This window comes from Musa acuminata, chromosome BXJ3-4 (assembly GCF_036884655.1).
Source record: "Musa acuminata AAA Group cultivar baxijiao chromosome BXJ3-4, Cavendish_Baxijiao_AAA, whole genome shotgun sequence".
Taxonomy (NCBI): domain Eukaryota; kingdom Viridiplantae; phylum Streptophyta; class Magnoliopsida; order Zingiberales; family Musaceae; genus Musa; species Musa acuminata.
The window spans coordinates 41288918-41306625 of record NC_088352.1 but is presented as its reverse complement, the minus strand read 5'-3'; the positions used below and the strand labels follow the sequence as shown (position 1 = coordinate 41306625).

The 17708-nt window shown below is 36.7% G+C and overlaps 1 protein-coding gene across 1 annotated transcript; it reads right to left on the bottom strand.

The window, feature by feature from the left end:
• Positions 1–4292: 4292 nt before the first annotated feature.
• Positions 4293–10988, bottom strand: LOC135637318 (uncharacterized). The gene is made up of 3 exons (XM_065149992.1): positions 9602–10988; positions 5017–5275; positions 4293–4885 (listed from the first exon to the last, which is right to left on the bottom strand). The coding sequence occupies exons 1-3, from the start codon at positions 10654–10656 to the stop codon at positions 4712–4714; spliced, it is 1488 nt and encodes a 495-aa protein (XP_065006064.1). The 5' UTR covers positions 10657–10988; the 3' UTR covers positions 4293–4711.
• Positions 10989–17708: the final 6720 nt, after the last annotated feature.

The window sequence follows — 17708 nt, the reverse complement described above, 5'->3', positions numbered from 1 at the left end:
GACATGTCAAATCATGGTAAGATGAAAGCTGGCATGAACTAAAGGTATCTTCTCTTAAGCGTCGGATGTTGTTCTTGTCACTTAAGTCCAACTCATGGAGATCCATGTCTAACCACCTATGATGGAGATCGAGTCCCTGCCATAACTTCGTTGCTGCGTCGGTCATGTTGCACAACCCTCTCTCATCCAAGTGCCGTTCGACAAGCCTCACATATACGAACCCTTCATTCACTCCAAGCAGGAGCGATTCGAGCTCACCATCACGCGCGGAACGAAGAGTGACTGCTAATGCAGTGAGTGTCACCAAAGGCATCACCCAGTTGTAAGAAGGTTTCGCAAGAGTCAAGGGGTGGGCGTGGTTGTCGTCGTCGTAGATATGCACTGCTTGATGTCCAGAAGCCGTGACTTCAAGTTTCCTACCATCGTCAAAATCCAAAACTGCTTGAATTCCACCGTGGAAAGCCGAGAGGTTCAACAACTCAATTAGATGGTTAGGTGGATTACTCTCGCCCTTCGCGACCCATCCCACCCCGCGCTTGAGTCCGCTCTGCTTCATCATATCCACCAGATGCTTTTCGCCTTCCAAATGCAGCACAAAGTCTCTATCCATGAGAGCCGGTGTCGTCTCAGTGGAGTCATTGGTGTGGATACTATTTCCCGAAGCCAGTGAAATCTCGATCGAGTCATTGGTATGGATATTATTTCCCAAAGCCGGTGAAGTCTCGATCAGACCATCGGGACGAATACTCGGATTTTCCCAAGTGGACGTGGCCATAGTCAAGCCATCTGTCCGGTTACTCGGATGTCCCAAAGCCGGCGTAGCCTCAGTGGAGTCACTGACACAGATGCCCGGATGTCCCAAATCCGACGTAGTCTCGTTCGAGTCATCGGTATGATTACTCGGATCTCCCAAAGCAGGCCTACTCCCGACCGAGTCATCGATATCGATACCTGCAGTCACGGGCGACTCATCAGGACGGTTACTCGAAGGCGACGGAGTGTTGGTCGAGCCATTGGTACGGATAACACTCGACGGCCGCGTAGTGTTCTCGGCGGTGACACTGGTACGGATACACGGATGTCCGGAGGCCGGCATAGTCCCGGTCGAGTCCCTCGGTGGCCGCCTCGTGCAAAGTTGGCAGATTCCCGCGTAAGCCAGCACCGGCACCAGCTGTACCACCTTGCAAGCCAGCACTACCACGGTCTGAGCTATGATCAGTGAGTTCAGGCCGGCATTCTTGAGACCGTTTATTATCTTCCTTGTTTGGCGTGACCCGATGTGGAATCGGATCATCAACGAGGGATTTGCTTTCCACTCCGTTAGGCTTTCAGTCCAGTACTTCTCTACTTTGAGCTCATCCATGCAGCTCCGACTTCTCGAGTGGGGAACTTGGAAGCGGGCGGCGTTCCACAATCTCCCAGCCGGGGCGATCGTGCCCACGACCACGGCCACCGTTTGGACGCAGAAGACGACCGTGGTGGACCACTTGTAGTCCGATGTCCCTTTGCCGCAGAAGCTCACGCTGCCAATGAAGGACCTGACCGTGGCCTCTACCAGGATGATGCAGTTAAGGAGGCCCAAGACCCCCGAGGCCGTGCTGGTCGCGAAGCGGCCGAGCGCGTACTGTGGGCTGGAAGTGTGCGCCATCAACCAGAAGCGCGTCACCCACTCGCTCAGCGTGTTGAAGTCGAAACAGTTGCCATCGTCGGGAACTTGGTTGATGTCGAGCTTGTCAGTGAACTGGTTCTCGAGCAGCCGCTTGGTGGTTTGCACGGCGACGGCGGAGGAGCAGAGAATAAGGAGTAGGGCGAGGATGAGAGCGAGGACTATCCAGTGCTCGGGCAGGGAGATCTGGATGGCGACGTTGGAGACGAAAGCGACTAAGAAGATGACAAGGGCGCCGAGGTTAGACACAAATAATAAAAGATAAAAGAACAAATATTGAATAAAGCTTTATTGAATAGTTGAAGATGGGTCGCTGGTCGAAGATACTCACTGCTCTGATACTATGATAGAAATAATAGAAGATAAGAACAAATATTGAATGAAGCTTTATTGAATAGTTGAAGATGCTTCAATTATTCAATACATTAAGAGGAAGGATTTCCCTAACAGAATAAAGGCAGAATAGATAAATTTCCTCGTATAATTTGAGGAACAGGTTGGCAGCGGCAGTTGCGAAAAGGGCGGAGCCGCTGGCGATGGAGAGGAGGGTGATGGTGGTGACACTGAGGGAGAAAAGCGAGGAAGGGAACCAGAGTCTGCGACGGCAGACGGCGGAGATAGCATCGTAGGCCATGGTCAGGGCGCAGGTGCTAGAGGCGGCGACTGCAAAGAGCCCGACCCACGAGAGCGGCCACTGAAGGCCGACACATTCAGGGATAGGTCGTCGCCGCCGACGCAAGCATGCTGCTGCATTGTCGGTGAGAGGGTCGATGGATGGATGGATGGCGTAATCGATAAGCTCGTTTTATATGCTGTGAAGGTATGGAATCTGTCCCTTTATGTAGTTTATAGGAGGATAACGTGGGAGAGGATTTTTTGTGGAGCGGGACCGATATATATTATTCACATGCTGTTCATGTGACGGTCTATACGTTATGGATTCATACAAACACCATGCAAGACGTTGCAAGCCAACACATATATAACATCCATTGTTTTACGCTATGACTGTAGAATCAATCAAGATAATCCAAATGCTCCTTCCTTTTAAGTAGGAAAAGTAATGTGTTTTATATGATTACCAGAACAAGACGGTGCATAATTGTTTAATAACCAAAATAAGTCTTTGTTGTCTAAAATTGTTTTGCATTAGAAACAATACAAATTCTTCAATGTCGTCATATATAAAAACCCTAACAATGGCAAGAATTTTCAGATCTGAGCTTAATTGTGTATAAAAGGCTCTCTCTCTCTCCCTCTCTCTCTCCCGATGACCATCAATCTCTTCCATATAGTACACCGATCCAAGCATTGAACAAAGGCCAGCTTTTCTCACCTCATTCTTCCATCTCTTTCATCCCCTTTGAATGAATGGAAGATGACTGTTTTCCGGCACGATCGTTCAAAATAATAGCATTCTTTTGCTGTACAAGTTTGAATCATGGAATGCAAGCGTTAATTAAGGTAAAGGAAGGTGAGTTCAGTGGGTACTCTTTTTCTCGATAGAAGATAAGATTTTTTTAAAAAATCTTTTTATTCTCTTGAGAAAAATCCTATATTGTATTGAGTAAAATTATTTCTCCTAATCTGTATAAATAGAAGAGGATAATGTACTTTTTTAATAAAACTTTTTAAGTAATTATTCTTATTTTCTATTTTTTTATCAATTCTATCTTCACACCAAAAGTCGAACGTTGTCCGTGCATTGGAAGATGATTCTACATTTCCGCCTGCAAGAATCCAGGAGAACGACGACGACAGAAGACTTCCATGGGTGGGTGGGGTGGGGTGGGGTGGGGAGGACAGATCGGAAAAGAATCTATGACGAGGACGACACTACTGGACAATTGGATGGGATCAGAAAGAGGCATCCTGCCTGGGTTGACTTGACCGGAGTCAACATTTGGCACTCTTCATTGTCAGAGGGGTAGATCGTGTGACGTGCCCCCTCAAAAAGACGCGCTTACTCCTCTGTAGCTTATTTTGACTCTTCTTGCATGCAACTTGTTGTTCGGGGATTCCATCGTGCACGTAATATTCTTTTTCTCAATATTATGGTCTTTGTCGGCACAAGTTCGTAGATTAATTTTTGTTTTTATCTTTTACTGATGCAAGACCTCAGTATTATTTTTCTTTTTCCGTAAAACATTCATACTTCCAACGATTGCTTGGTGTTTTTATCTTTTTCCCACCTCAATATTATTATTATTATTTTGCCATAAAGCATCCATACTTTTTTTAATAACAAATATATCTTAAATTACTCTCTCATCCTTTTTCTTTTCCTCATTCCCTCACTTTGAAAAAATGTTTTTTTTTTCTTTTCTCGAGAGGTCTCCCCAACCACCCCCTCCAAGGAGAGAGAGAAATGGTAAGAAAAAGATAAACAAACGGAAGAGAGAGAGAGAGAGAGAGAGAGAGAGAGAGAGAGAGAGAGCATGAGAAAAATAAAAAAAAAGTAATTAATAAATAACAAAATAAATTTCCTTCTCTCTCTCTCTCTCTCTCTCTCTCTCTCTCTCTCTCTCTCTCTATATATATATATATATATATATATATATATATATATATATATATATATATATATATATATATATATATATACACACGTTAAGTGAGCTCATAATAATTTGAAGACTTGGTTTCAACATCTGCTATTTCATACGACGGACGAGTAGCCACCGTTTCACACATAAAGCTTGTGCTCACGAAAACTCCACACAGGACCACGAAGATAGATCTGATGACACCGTTCTGAGCATAAATACTCATCATATGAAACAAAAAAAAAAAAGGATGAAAAAGAAAAGCAAACCTGCTGATTCCCATCACTTATCCTCCCTCAGGTGACAAGAAGCAGCTCAAAGTAGTAGAATGTAGGATGTCGGGAAAAAAGGGGGAAAAGAAAAAAATAACATGCTGCAAGAATGCTGGAGACTCTCTTGGATGCCCATTTCTTTCTCCATCGTAAACATGCTAACTAGTAACTTTCGGTCATCCTCGTTCACAAGTTGGCTACCCTGCTACCACGAAAGAAAAAGCATCTTAGACGATCGCGATTGGAATATCACCGTTGTTACTAGGAATCTGCTTCTGAACAGCTTTCACTGCAGCAACTCTAGCTGCATTAGCTGCTTTATTTGCTGCTGATACCGATTTGTTCACCCTGTCATCAACCTTTGGTGCATCATAAGCTGTCTCAGCTGCTCTTCGTGCTTCCTGAAGATAAAAAGTGAACTATCATGTTGATCCACATCAAACATCTATCCATAGGATATTACTACTGACAAACACAAAAATTTTGCATCATTTTTAATTGGTGCATCGAATGGAAAAAAGAAAACCATTACCTGAACTGCGTTTAGTACTTTAGAATGGTTAACGGAAATTGGTGATCCAGGATTGGTGCTCTGGGTGCTCAAAGTTTCTAGCAGACCATTTTGCCAGTGACCTGACTGTGTCTCCCCATTTCTGAATGTGTACATTCCCAAACCTTGCCTCTTTCCCTCATGCCATGATCCCTCATATCGATGCCCATTTGCAAAACGATACACCCCAAATCCATGCATCTTGTCTGCAAAGTACTCACCAGCATAGGTGTCTCCATTCCTTCGTACATGGAAGAAAATTCATAATTTGTGAAGACTGTAGCATGCCAAAGATATAACAATAATTCTGATGCACCTTATAAACAATGTCTCATTGCATTTTGCTTACAAATATCATAAAGCACATTCAATGATCAAATCATTGGAAGTTGTTCAATTTAAATTAGTGGCTCTTTTAAGCTTATGGCAACTGAGCAAACTGGTTCAAGCATTGCGAGGGTAGAGAACATCTTACATTCAATGGTGAAAATTATATCAGCTTAATCCATCTAAAACAGTTAGATGTCCAACAAGCGCGAACAAAATACCAAAAGCTGCATGTGGCCATTATTTCAACTGCTTCGACCTAGCCGCATGGATCCTTTTTCACTATTAAGTGCCATTATTTCAACCCTGGATTATATCCTTAAAAGCCCAATCCTAGGGCCAACCATGACTAGTATCCAATATATCTTTCACTAATGTTTTATGCTTGCTTGCAAAATCTCTATCCGATAACACAAGAAAACTCGATTTCTGCCTGATCTCTTCTAAGCAGTCGGCCTCTTGTGCTTGGAAGACATATTTGCATGAAAACCTACTACTTGCTCAAGAGCACACATTCTGTCTTTAGGATACCTAGTAGACATGCCTATATTATGATAAAGACAGATTTCAAAAGAAGCTTACAATCAGGTTTGCTGAACTGCTATTAAATTTGTTTTGTGAAATTTGATTTTTCATATGATCTCAGTGGATCATATATGGCCTAAGTTGGGTGCAATTATATCAGCACTATTGCATCAGAACCCATTATAATTCCAAAATTACATGTGCTTGGGTTAGACAAGTACTAGGATGAGCAATCTCTCTCCTCGCATAGGTAAACTTGTGTATATTAACTCTTTCCAGACCATGCATCAGCAGGAGCCTTGTGCATCGTCAGGATCCTCATGCTTGTCGTGCTAATGGTAGGCTTTCTACCTAATCTAAGGAAGAAGAAGGTTTAAGATAAGGAAATCATGCATTTGCTAATTTATATATCAATCTCTATTTGATGCTTTTAAGCTTAAAGAAAAAAGAAAGCACCACAGCACCTTTTATTTGCTGATGATTGATAACAATTAAAGCTAACAAACACATCTTGTTGAAATGTCATGAAATTTTGGTGTTTATGGCTCTTTAACTAGCCACCTATTAATTACTCTAAGTTTGTTTTACATATTTCTCATGTAATTTACCATGTTCATGCAAGCATGTTTATGGTGAGTGGTGACACTCCAAGAAAAAAAGAGACCAAATTCCCTTTCTTGCAATAAATTATCAACCAGTTATTTGTTAAGGATCAGCATCCCTTGTTAATAAATTCACTATAGGTTGCAAGGTTGGCAACAGGATATCTAATCCGAACAGGGTAGGTTACCCTTATTAATTTGATCGTCATGTCCATTTCTAACCATTCTGCAATGTCCGAGACTCTAATGAAACCTTGGACCAAATCACCAAACAGAGCACATTTCTTTGTTTCAGTTCTAAGGATGATCAAGGTCCCCATAAAGCTACAAGTAGTAAGAAGGAAAATGGCTTGGATATTCAAGACTTGAACTTTGTCATCACTTACATTTTACATATATATATATACCTTTCTAATGACGGATGCTCTCCTTACGCTTACCACTACCAGGTATAGGTTGCTCCATCTGTGGGACCCTTATTCTAGTGTCTACTTTTGTTTTACACAACCCTCCGGGTTTTCAATATACATATGGAGTATAAACAAATTTCCAATAACATGGACTTCAACAATGATGCTTCGGAGGCAGCTCATCTATCGTTCAAGTAACAATTCAAAAAAAGATTTATTTCTTGAATTATTTTATATTAATACTGTGCTCCTTATTTAAATTATTTTTTCGAGGTTGGACCTTGGTACGATGGTAGAGATTTGCTCTTTTGCGACCTGTGAGACTAGAGTTCTAGTTATGGAAGCAGTTGTATATTTAGACCTGGGAGATTAATATATATTGTTGATCTCCTCCTGTTCAGGATCTTGCTTTACTCACATCCTACATACTTATACTGTAAGCCAATTTATCATACAATCTTTGATTGTCTCTGTATATCTACTAAAAGCTCTTCTCTAAAACACCAGATTATATCTTTAAGAACCCCACCATATGCTACTTTAAAACAATACATATTATGTGCAAGGTCTTTCTACTTTTCCTTCCTTTTTAATTGTCTTAATAAACAAATATCTTGTCTGGTTGATATTCCTGGCACAGAGGGTGAATAAATTATAATCATCCCATAAGAGTTTCATAGCATAAGTTCAAAACCTCCAATGATCAAACATCTTCTTAGTTTTGAATTTTGTATTAAATAAACTAGATAGCCAAATCACTTCTTGATCTCCCAAGTACTTAACATAACCTAAAAGAGACTATCAAATCCTATAATTTTGTCAATCTTTATCCTTATATTTCTTGTACATTATTTTATTTGCACAAACATATACAGTATACTACAATCTTCAATTAACTCAAAAGTTTTCAAGAAACTCGTATATTTGCACATATGTTTAGTAACACCCAAATGAATCAACCAAGAAATATCATCCTCAACCATATTTAGTTCGGAAATCATGAAAAATATCTCGTGTTATTCCTGCTCCCTCTTTAGGAGACAAAATTCAGCCTTGTGGTTTCCTAGTCTCCATAGTGGAGACATACATCTTTCTTATTCTTGTTTTTTATGGGCATTTGCGGGTTGATGGAATTCAAGTTCGCTGCTTTGAAGAATTGCCAAGCAAATCTTCCTCCGCCACATTAACTTTGATAAATTGTGTAATTTGCTTGTCTTGATCCTACATATGGAATTCCTCTGCAAAAGAACTCCAGATCAAGGAATTTAATTCCACCCAATTTTGTATGCTGGTATTTACCATTTAATAATTATTGAGTTGAGTAAAAGAAAATTTTGCCTGGTTGCATCTTCCACCATGTATCTTATCTCCAATCTCCAATGACCCCTTTACAGGAAGTACATTTTGGTGGGTATCAAAGGAAAACATCCAACATTTCATTCAAAATACGACCTCTGCATGTGTAGTCATCATTATCTCAGTTCTGTCTTACAAGAGTGTGGGTCCCTATTTCATCCTCATTCTCTTCAGGTTGTAGTGTAAAAAGCAGAAAGAACTTAGAGCACTTGACGAAGAAGTTGCAACTTTCTTTTGCCACACGTGAGAATTGCCTCCATCATCTCACTCCAATTTGACAAAGTCTAACACCAGCTTTGTTTGTGGCGTCAAGATCAATGTTGCAGAAAAAAGTAAAGCCTTAAGACTGTAAATCCAAAATTTGAAACTCATGCTTTCAACATTGCAATCACTTTCCTAAGGTTCTATTCGTCCAACCAAGCAAAGGGGGATATCCAAATAAACCTTCAGAACACAATAAGATCAATTATTTACTGCATTTTGCGCTAGCTAGATGAATCCACTGCACACACAGAGATGCCGATACTACTATCAAACTTGTATCTTAATTTCTGAAACAAATAGTACATAAGGGTGGTTTTGTGACAAAATAGTAAAAGATTGTTCTTTGTGTATAAGATTATATAATAAAACCACATGGCTATATTAATCCACCAACAACAGTCACTCCATTATTAAACTATTTCCACTCCAAAGGAAAGCCTGGAGTTATAAAATAAGCAGGTTATGTGACAAATATGGTCAAGAAATAGGCAGGTTCATGATATTACTTCGACATCAGCAAAAACATTCACTTGATTGCTGGCAACGTTCAAAACCAAATTGACCAACAAGACAATAACATATTACAAAATGACATCATAATCAATTCATGCAGAACCAACAATGATAATAATAACATGAGCAATCAAAGTGCAATAATCAATTGCCAAATGTAACGATTGGCAATCACATAATAACATGAGCAACAAAATAAGATCCACACAAACACACAGAATAAGAAACCCTACTGACTCATAGAAGAAATGATAATAACAACCAAAAAGAGACATAGCAACGTGCAAATAAGTTAATGTTCCAAAAATGTTCCGAACCAGTATATTCAGAAACACCTACTTGGTCTTATGAAGTCAGTATTATTACTGAATAATCCTAGATACAACAAAATTAATAATAATAACACCAAAATTAATCATAATCCTAGAAACACCTAGCATCTAGTAACACCAAAATTAATAATAATACATAATTCATCCCATCTCCATCAGGAATGCTTTTCTCAGTAATAGCAGGAAACATTGATGATAAAGAAAAAGGAATTATAGAAAGAGAATCTGCCTCTGTTACCTGAAATGGTAATGGCCAAACCCATGCTTGACTCCCCATTTAAATTCGCCTACATATCGGCTCCCATCTTCGCAGGTGTGCATTCCACGCCCATGGCTCTGCCCATTGGACCACTCCCCAGCAAAGACATCACCCGTGTAGAACCGATACACCCCAACCCCATGGCGAAGTCCATGCCTATACTGGCCACGGTAGCGGCTGCCCCGAGCCCAGGTTTCCACACCATACCCATCGTACTTATCGTCAACCCAGTCGCCCTCATACCTCCCGCTCATGTAATAGTGGTACACCCCGCTCCCGGCGCACTTGCCCTTGTGGAACTCGCCCTCGTAGACATCCCCATTGCTATAAGCCTGGACGGCATACCCTGAGGTGGGGCCGCGGTTGGCCCCGGGCTTGCCAGCGGAGGAGTCGCCGATGGACCAGAGGACGGGGGGAGGGCGTGGGTGGTGGTGGCGGGGGAGGAGGAGGGCGGAGGAACGGGAGAGGAGGAGGCGAAGGGAGGGGAGGGGGAAGGCGTGGTCGTGGAGTGAGAAGAGGAGGAGCAGGAGGACGGAGGAGAAGGCGAGAGCGGAGAAGAAGTCAAGGAGGAAGGAGCGGCCGCGGGTGATGTCAGAGGAGGAGAAGGAAGAGGAGGAGGCGGAGGAGGAGGAAAAGAGGAGGTAGAGGGAGGGGAAGGAGAGGAGGAGAAAAAGGCGGAGGCGGAGGTGGAAGCGGCGAAGGATCTGGCAGAGAGCGGAACCGGTGGAGGCGGCAGAGAAGCGTGAGCGCCGGGGCCCGACGGTGGCGGATGCGAATGAGGTGGCAGCGGTTGCGACGGTGGGGGAAGGGGAGGGGGACGGGGTCAAGGAGGGGCGTTTGTGGGGGGTGGAGAGGGCAAGGTGGTGGAGGAGGTGGGCATTAGGGCTGGGGTTATCGTCGGAAGGGGGGATTTGGAGGAGCCGGGGAGGGTGGAAGAGGGGGAGAAGAGGAGGGGAAGAAGCGACGGGGATGGAATCGGAGAGAGCAAACAAGCTGCTTTCCTCTCCGTCGTCCTTCTTCTTGTGATGCAGCATTTACCAATGACACCGACAAGGCTGCGGCCGCTCCTGCTGCTACTGCTCTTTCTTCTTCATCATCACAGGCGACTGCCACTCTTTAATCTCTCTCTCTCTCTCCCTCTCCCTCTCCCTCTATACTTCCTTTGTCTTCTCAGCGAGCAAAATCCACAACTATTTCCTTATGCTTCTCTTTCCCTCAATTGATATATAATAATCCCTTTGCTGCTTCCCTCGTTCTTATTATAAGTAGGCTCTCCTTCTCTGTAGGAGGGAGGAAGAGAGGGAATGGTGAGACTTGAGAGGCGGTTGCTTGATTTCTGTTGGTGTGAGAAGGGTGGGGGTGGGGAAGAGAGAGAGAGAGAGAGAGAGAGAGAGAGAGATGGGTGGAGAGTTTTATTTTTAGGGATGGGGGGTTGGGAATAAAAAATTGGGCCATTTTTTTTTCCTTTTAATAAAAAAATTATTATTTTTTCCTTCTTTCAATTATATTCTTCTCATTTTTATATTTCCTAAAAAGAGCTCAAGAAAATCAAAATAAAGTTGTATTTTTTTTACTATTATAATTAATTTTAAAAAATAAAAAAGATATATATTAATTTAACAATTTAATACAACATTCAATAATAATATTTCTCACCTTATAAATATAAAAATTATATATCCATCAAAAATTAGAAAGAAAAAAAAAACTACTTTTATTAAGAATCTGAACCAATATTTCTGCATTTGTTTCCATTACAATATCCTTGAAAAATAAAAATAAAAAATAAAAAAATAGTCCTATTTCTAGAAAATCTTAAGAATCTCTCTTGAAACTGATCTCTATCAACATTAAATAGTCAATGTGAGTTGTTCCATCTATTGTACCTTTCAGATGGAAAAGGACAAGCACACATTTGCCTTTCTATATTATATCTTGTGAGATAACATCAAGTTTAGACATTTGGGAGGTTCTACAAGTTAGATTGGTCATGCTGTTAAATCAAAGCTGTGTCCCTTTGATTGATTTCTGGACTTTCAAAGCATCTAAGGATTGATTAGATAGTGATGGATGGCTTCACTACTTCATGCCTTGTATGTGTGCTTTTCCATAACATCTCTTTTATGAATCTAATCATAGTTTAGATAGGAAGCATCTTTCACTTTGATTAGAGAATATAATTTAGATTAATTCGATTATAATATTTTATATAGGTTCATGATATTTTTGTGTGGACATCGGAAACATTATAGCCTAAATCGTAACTATTATAAAAGTCAAAATTTTCTTACATGTTTTTGTTTCAAATCAATAAGAATACCTATTTGAGACTCATCTTCGATGATAAATTAATTTATATTGTATTTTTAGTTTTTGTTCATTAGTTATGATTTTTTTATAGGTGGTAAAAATACTATATCTGATTTAAAAAATATTATAATCGAAATTAATTTTTTTTTTCATGTTCTTATTCTCAAACCATTAAAAACACGTATTTAGAAGCGCAAATTATTTTTTATTATATGTTGAGTGTTTTTTTCTTGGGTATAATGTTTAATTTAGATAGATAGGAAGCATTTTTCACCTTAAATAAATAAATAAATCTAATTGATCCATCCTTGTTGGTCAGTATATATTAAATTTATGATATATATATATATATATATATATATATATATATATATATATATATATATATATATATATATATATGATATTTGAGTACATGTTGGATTTTATTTTTCTCCATGTTTTACTTGGGGTTTGATATTTATTTAAATAGGTGTTGTATCCAAATAATGATCCATAAGATGTTCTAATTAATTTTGTGACTTCATTTAGGATCTTGACCCTAATCAAAACAAATAAATAGAATTATATGTGTAAATATGATAATAGCAATCCTAACCATGCAAAGATCATATTTGAAACATGCTAATATGCACATCAAAGGAAGGAAAAATAAATAGCTATTACGATATAAAATACAACAAATATTAAAAGATTGTAGCCTTGAGGATGTTTTAACTGAATTAAGGATTTAATTTGTAATGCTAAAACCCTCCCCTACATGTCTAACACTCTTGAAAATGCAAATAATAGGTTGTCATAAAATCCACACCTACTCGAGTTGAAGGTTCATCAAACAACACATCAGTAGTTGTCGGAGAAGATGCATCCTTGCATCATCAACATCCATAGAATGAAACGTAAACGTGAGGGAACATTCAATTATCAACGATCAATCAATGCACAAATAGTTCATAATAGTAGTGCAACTATTAATGTGGCCAACAAGTGATTGACAACCACTCTACCGGAAGTGGGGAAGGATGTGGCCAACAAGTCAGTGATCTTCTAAGATGCTTAAAGTGTAATTTACTAATATAATCGTCAATCCTTCGTAAGTTAGTTTAGATCATTTTTCACTCTTTATTTAAGATTAAATCAAGGTATAATTTAAAATCAAATCTTAAAATATCACACATGATGTCGCGCTAAATAATGATTCCATATACATGTTTTCTAAATAAGTGTTTTATTTTACTCGAGTCCCCTAACCAATCTAATAATAGATTGATTCTAGTATAATTTTATGGTTAATTATATATTATCTTATATAATTAGTAATATTTAGTATATTGATCTTTATATTTCTAAAAATTATATTGGGATCCTTGTACTAAGGTGAAACATTTAATCTTATTTTTCCTCACAGTATCGATTCTATTGATGGAAATACAACAAGGTTTATCACTGTTTACTCTATTTTATTTCGATTTACTACTGAGTACATGTAGTATTTTCATTAGTAGAGTGGACGGTGCGAGGAGAAACGAGATTAAATGTTTCATTTTTATATGTATAGGAATCTCAATGTAACTTTTAAAAGTATAAGAATCGAGATACTAAAAATAACTAATTATAAAAGTAATATATAATTATCTCATAATTTTATCATAATTTAATATGATAAGATAATTATATTATCAAATTATTAAGTATGAAGTATGAATAATTACTCTAATATATTTAATCATAAATTAATTATAATAAAGCCATAAAGATATTATAATTTTTAATATAAACTTATCACCCGATTATGCCTCACATTCATTATATTATTATTATTATTTTGCTCTATATTGATCTCTAAAGAGCATATATCAAACAATCAAATGAGAGAATGTATCTAATAAAAGACATCAATGATGACTTCGGTTGGAGTTGGAGGTGGGATGAAGAGAAGATAGAAATATCGAATCAAAAAGGGAGGATTCATGTTGCCACATTACCATCACTACTTGCTCCAATCCTAAACCTTTGGAAAGTCCAATCCTACAAATTTCGACTGGCCACAAACTTGCACATATAAAGCCTGTGACTCGCATAATTAGACTACTAAAACATTGGGACCCAAAAATTAATGAACATGTAGACAAGAAATTTAGGGAATCTTGTGCCAAAACAGTCCCCTCCTGTCCACAAAGGTTACTCCCTATATATCGTATGTTTCAATTTTGTTATATTTAGTTACTCCCTATTGAGTTCTCTAATTATGATTGATTGTGTCTTCCTTCCAACATTTAGCATTCCAATGTAATTTCAAACACATGCAAGAAAGGCACAAAGTGATTTCAGTACGAGACATCAATGTGTATCTCTTGGGAATCATCATCATATATATCAATACCAATTTATACTTTCAAAAGTTACATTTAGATCTTTATATTTATGAAAGTAAAATATTTAATCTCTTTTTTTTTCGTATCGTTTGAGAAAATACTATAGTATTACGGACTTAGTTAGAATTACCTAAATCGTTACGAGGTGCTTTTACGATATATGCATCCACAAAGGATCAATTTAGTTGCAACCTCGTGCAGCTCTCGAATTGACCTGAAAAATAATAAGTTGATTACTTTAAAAATGAGCGACGAACAAGTCCCCACATCCCACTGAGAGGAAAGCTTTACAAATAATTCAATAAGCACCTTGAGTGCAAGAGATAAAAGAGATAAATGAGGAAACAATGATTTTAGAAGGTTAAACGAATAGTTGTAAGTCCACAAATAACTGGTTACTGAGTGTCAGGCGCGAAGGCAAGTTCTCATCAAGTTAATGTACGAACTTGTAAAAAGTGTTCAACGCTTGATACTATCACGAAACCCCATCCTCCCTAGTGCCACCCGAGGGGTTTCGAGATGTTGAGATGACCGACGTTTTATGTGTAATTGTAGTTTGTAGAAAATATATTGTGGTACGCGAAAACGAAACTATTTTGGGATAGTTTTACCTAGCATAGCGAGCGGTCAACAGTAGAACTGCAACCTATTTGAGCTTACATTTTTATAAGTAAAAACACATAAAACTAAGGGAAAAAAATGCTACCAAACGTATGTACAAATATGCAAAAGCGACAAATGGTTCGTTGACAGAAACTATTGCATGTGCGCGACGACCGTTTATGATAGCAAGGTTTACCATTAAGCATATGCTGATTCTACCTCACTTCGGTTTACTACTAAGCACGTGTAGTATTTCCGTGAAATCAACGAGATGAGGAGAAATAAGATTAAATATTTTAATTTCGAATAGAGATCCCAATGTACTTTTTTTTTAAAGTAGAGGGAATATTAAAAATAGTTAATTATATAGGGTAATATATAATTAATCTTATAAAATTATTTGTAAATAAAAAATATATGAAATAAAATTACTTATAAATAGAAAAACATACAAAATTCAATATATAGCATATATGCACTAAATGTTAACATCCTCCATTTATGTACATGTCATTAATATATATATATATATATATAAATAATTTCTCAGCTTAGAATTTTGAAATCAAATTCCATGGAGGATAAAAAATTTGAAGTATGAAAAAAATTATATCAAGAGAAAAAACAAAAAAATAAAAGCTGATGATTTCATAAATACCTTATATATTTTAATTTTTTATTAAGGATGGCGTAGGAAAAACTCGAGTGTTTATGATGGTTCTTTTTAGTATATATATATATATATATATATATATATATAAGAAAAATTCTTCGGAGCTTATGTTAAAAAATATTTTATGAACTTAATGTAGTTTATAATTTATTCTCTCATGATAAAAAAAAAATTAATTTTTTTTCATTAATATAGATAAGTAATGACAGATTAGATTTATTTTGTATCAATTATTTTTAAATATTTATTTTTCTAAGTTTAGACAACCCACATTATCAATGCTCCTACTACAACATTTCACTCGAGTAAAAAACATCATAGCATCATCAGTCTTGTTCTTCATTAGAGTTGCTTCCAATGTCATTGCCATTTAATTTTTTTGGTGTTCAGCAACTTATTTGGTCAGTGCTTGAGTTAGATCATCTCATTAAGGTGGCTTTGGGCTCCAAAATTTGGAATGATTATACAATCATGGATCCTAAAAGGCATTATTGGAATCAATATGAAGGTTGTCCATTTTATAGGTCAAAACTATACATTTTATAGCTTAATGTGTTGACTCAAGGAGTTCAACATCAGGTCAACGTCATCATGGGTTTGGTTGCCTACGAGTTATTATGTACGTTTGGTCGTATGCAGGTCGTATGAGATCGGACTCTCGCATGTTGCATTCATATCACCCATATGAAATGTCACATCGTGCATTCACTCTCTTTAAATCAATATTTCAGCCATTCGTCACCAGTTTTCTCACAAATCTCGATCAAGTTTAAGGTTTTAGAACAGAAATATATAATAATAATAATAATAATAATAATCATGTAAATTTATTGTTAATTTTATTTATTGATTAACAATACAAATATTTGTGAGACAATGAATGACATAATATTTTGATTGATTGAAGTATTAACTCCTTCCCCTATGTCTTTTATCATGATAAAAAATATGTTTAATGTATGAGATTCTCGTTAAAGTAAAATCCGATTTCATACTAAATTTCTAAAGGATATTTTTTTTATATAGAAAATAGTAAAATAGTAACATTTTGGGTATTTTCAGATAGTGCTCGTAATTTAAAAGAATTCCAAAATACTCTTAAAAAAATTTCACTAAATTTTTTTCACTCTTTTTTTACATGTTCATTACGATTCCATATTTTAGGCTCATAGTTGATTTGATTAAGGCTAAAATTTCATTTGAATCATTTATAATATTTTCGAGTAGATTTTATTATGGTGGTTAAAATACTATAATAAGTTATTTTTTAATTTCTATTTGAGTGATGTTATTATTAAACTATTATAAATATTTATTTGAATCATATATAAAATGATTTTTAATATATTTTTATTTGACTTATATTTAAGTAAGTTTTAAGTGTTTTTTTTATTGTGATAGTCAAAACACTATAATCAATTTTAAGAGATTATTTGAGTTTTTTAATTAAATTAATTTTTAAAAATCAAAATAGATGTATTTTTTATAAAAAAATAAAAATAAAAAATGATTATTTTCTAGAGAGAGAGCATTTTTTTTTATCCTCCTTGTAATTTGCTCAATAATCATTGATCATAAATTTACACATGGTTTTCCATGATTGATCCTCTTTGTGGTGACCAACTCCACAAAATTAGGCAAACTACTCCCCCCAACCCCCACTCTCTCTCTCTCTCTACTTTCTTTACATATCTTTCCGGTCCCACCACTCAGTGCTCGCATGCTCACACTCTGCACTACTCCATAAAATACTCAAAACATAATCTTATAAACTTGAGTGTTTCTTATGTCATCCTTAATAAAATTGAAACATATAAAGTATTTTAAAATGATTAATCTTTAATTTTTAGATTTTTTTCTTGTTATAATTTTATTTCATACTAAATTTTTAGTGGATGATTTCCTTAGAAAATATCCATAATTTCGATATTTTCTAACCATTAGCACCTGTTTTGATTTTTTTTTTGGATAGTGCTCCTAATTTAAAAAATATCTAAAAAATTTCAATTAAATTTTTGCTTATTTTTTACTCATTTTAAACTGTTATAATATTTTATGTAACTAATTTATAGTATTTTTATCTAAGTACTAAAAAAAGTATAAATGTATCTTTTTTTTTATATTA

Excerpts from the sequence above, each read along its gene's own strand:
- LOC135637318 (XM_065149992.1), bottom strand. The coding sequence starts at position 10,656 with ATGCTGCATCACAAGAAGAAGGACGACGGAGAGGAAAGCAGCTTGTTT. Across the intron at positions 5,276-9,601 it reads TTTGGCCATTACCATTTCAG|GAATGGAGACACCTATGCTG; the intron begins GTAACAGAGGCA and ends CCATGTACGAAG. Across the intron at positions 4,886-5,016 it reads AAGTACTAAACGCAGTTCAG|GAAGCACGAAGAGCAGCTGA; the intron begins GTAATGGTTTTC and ends TTTTATCTTCAG.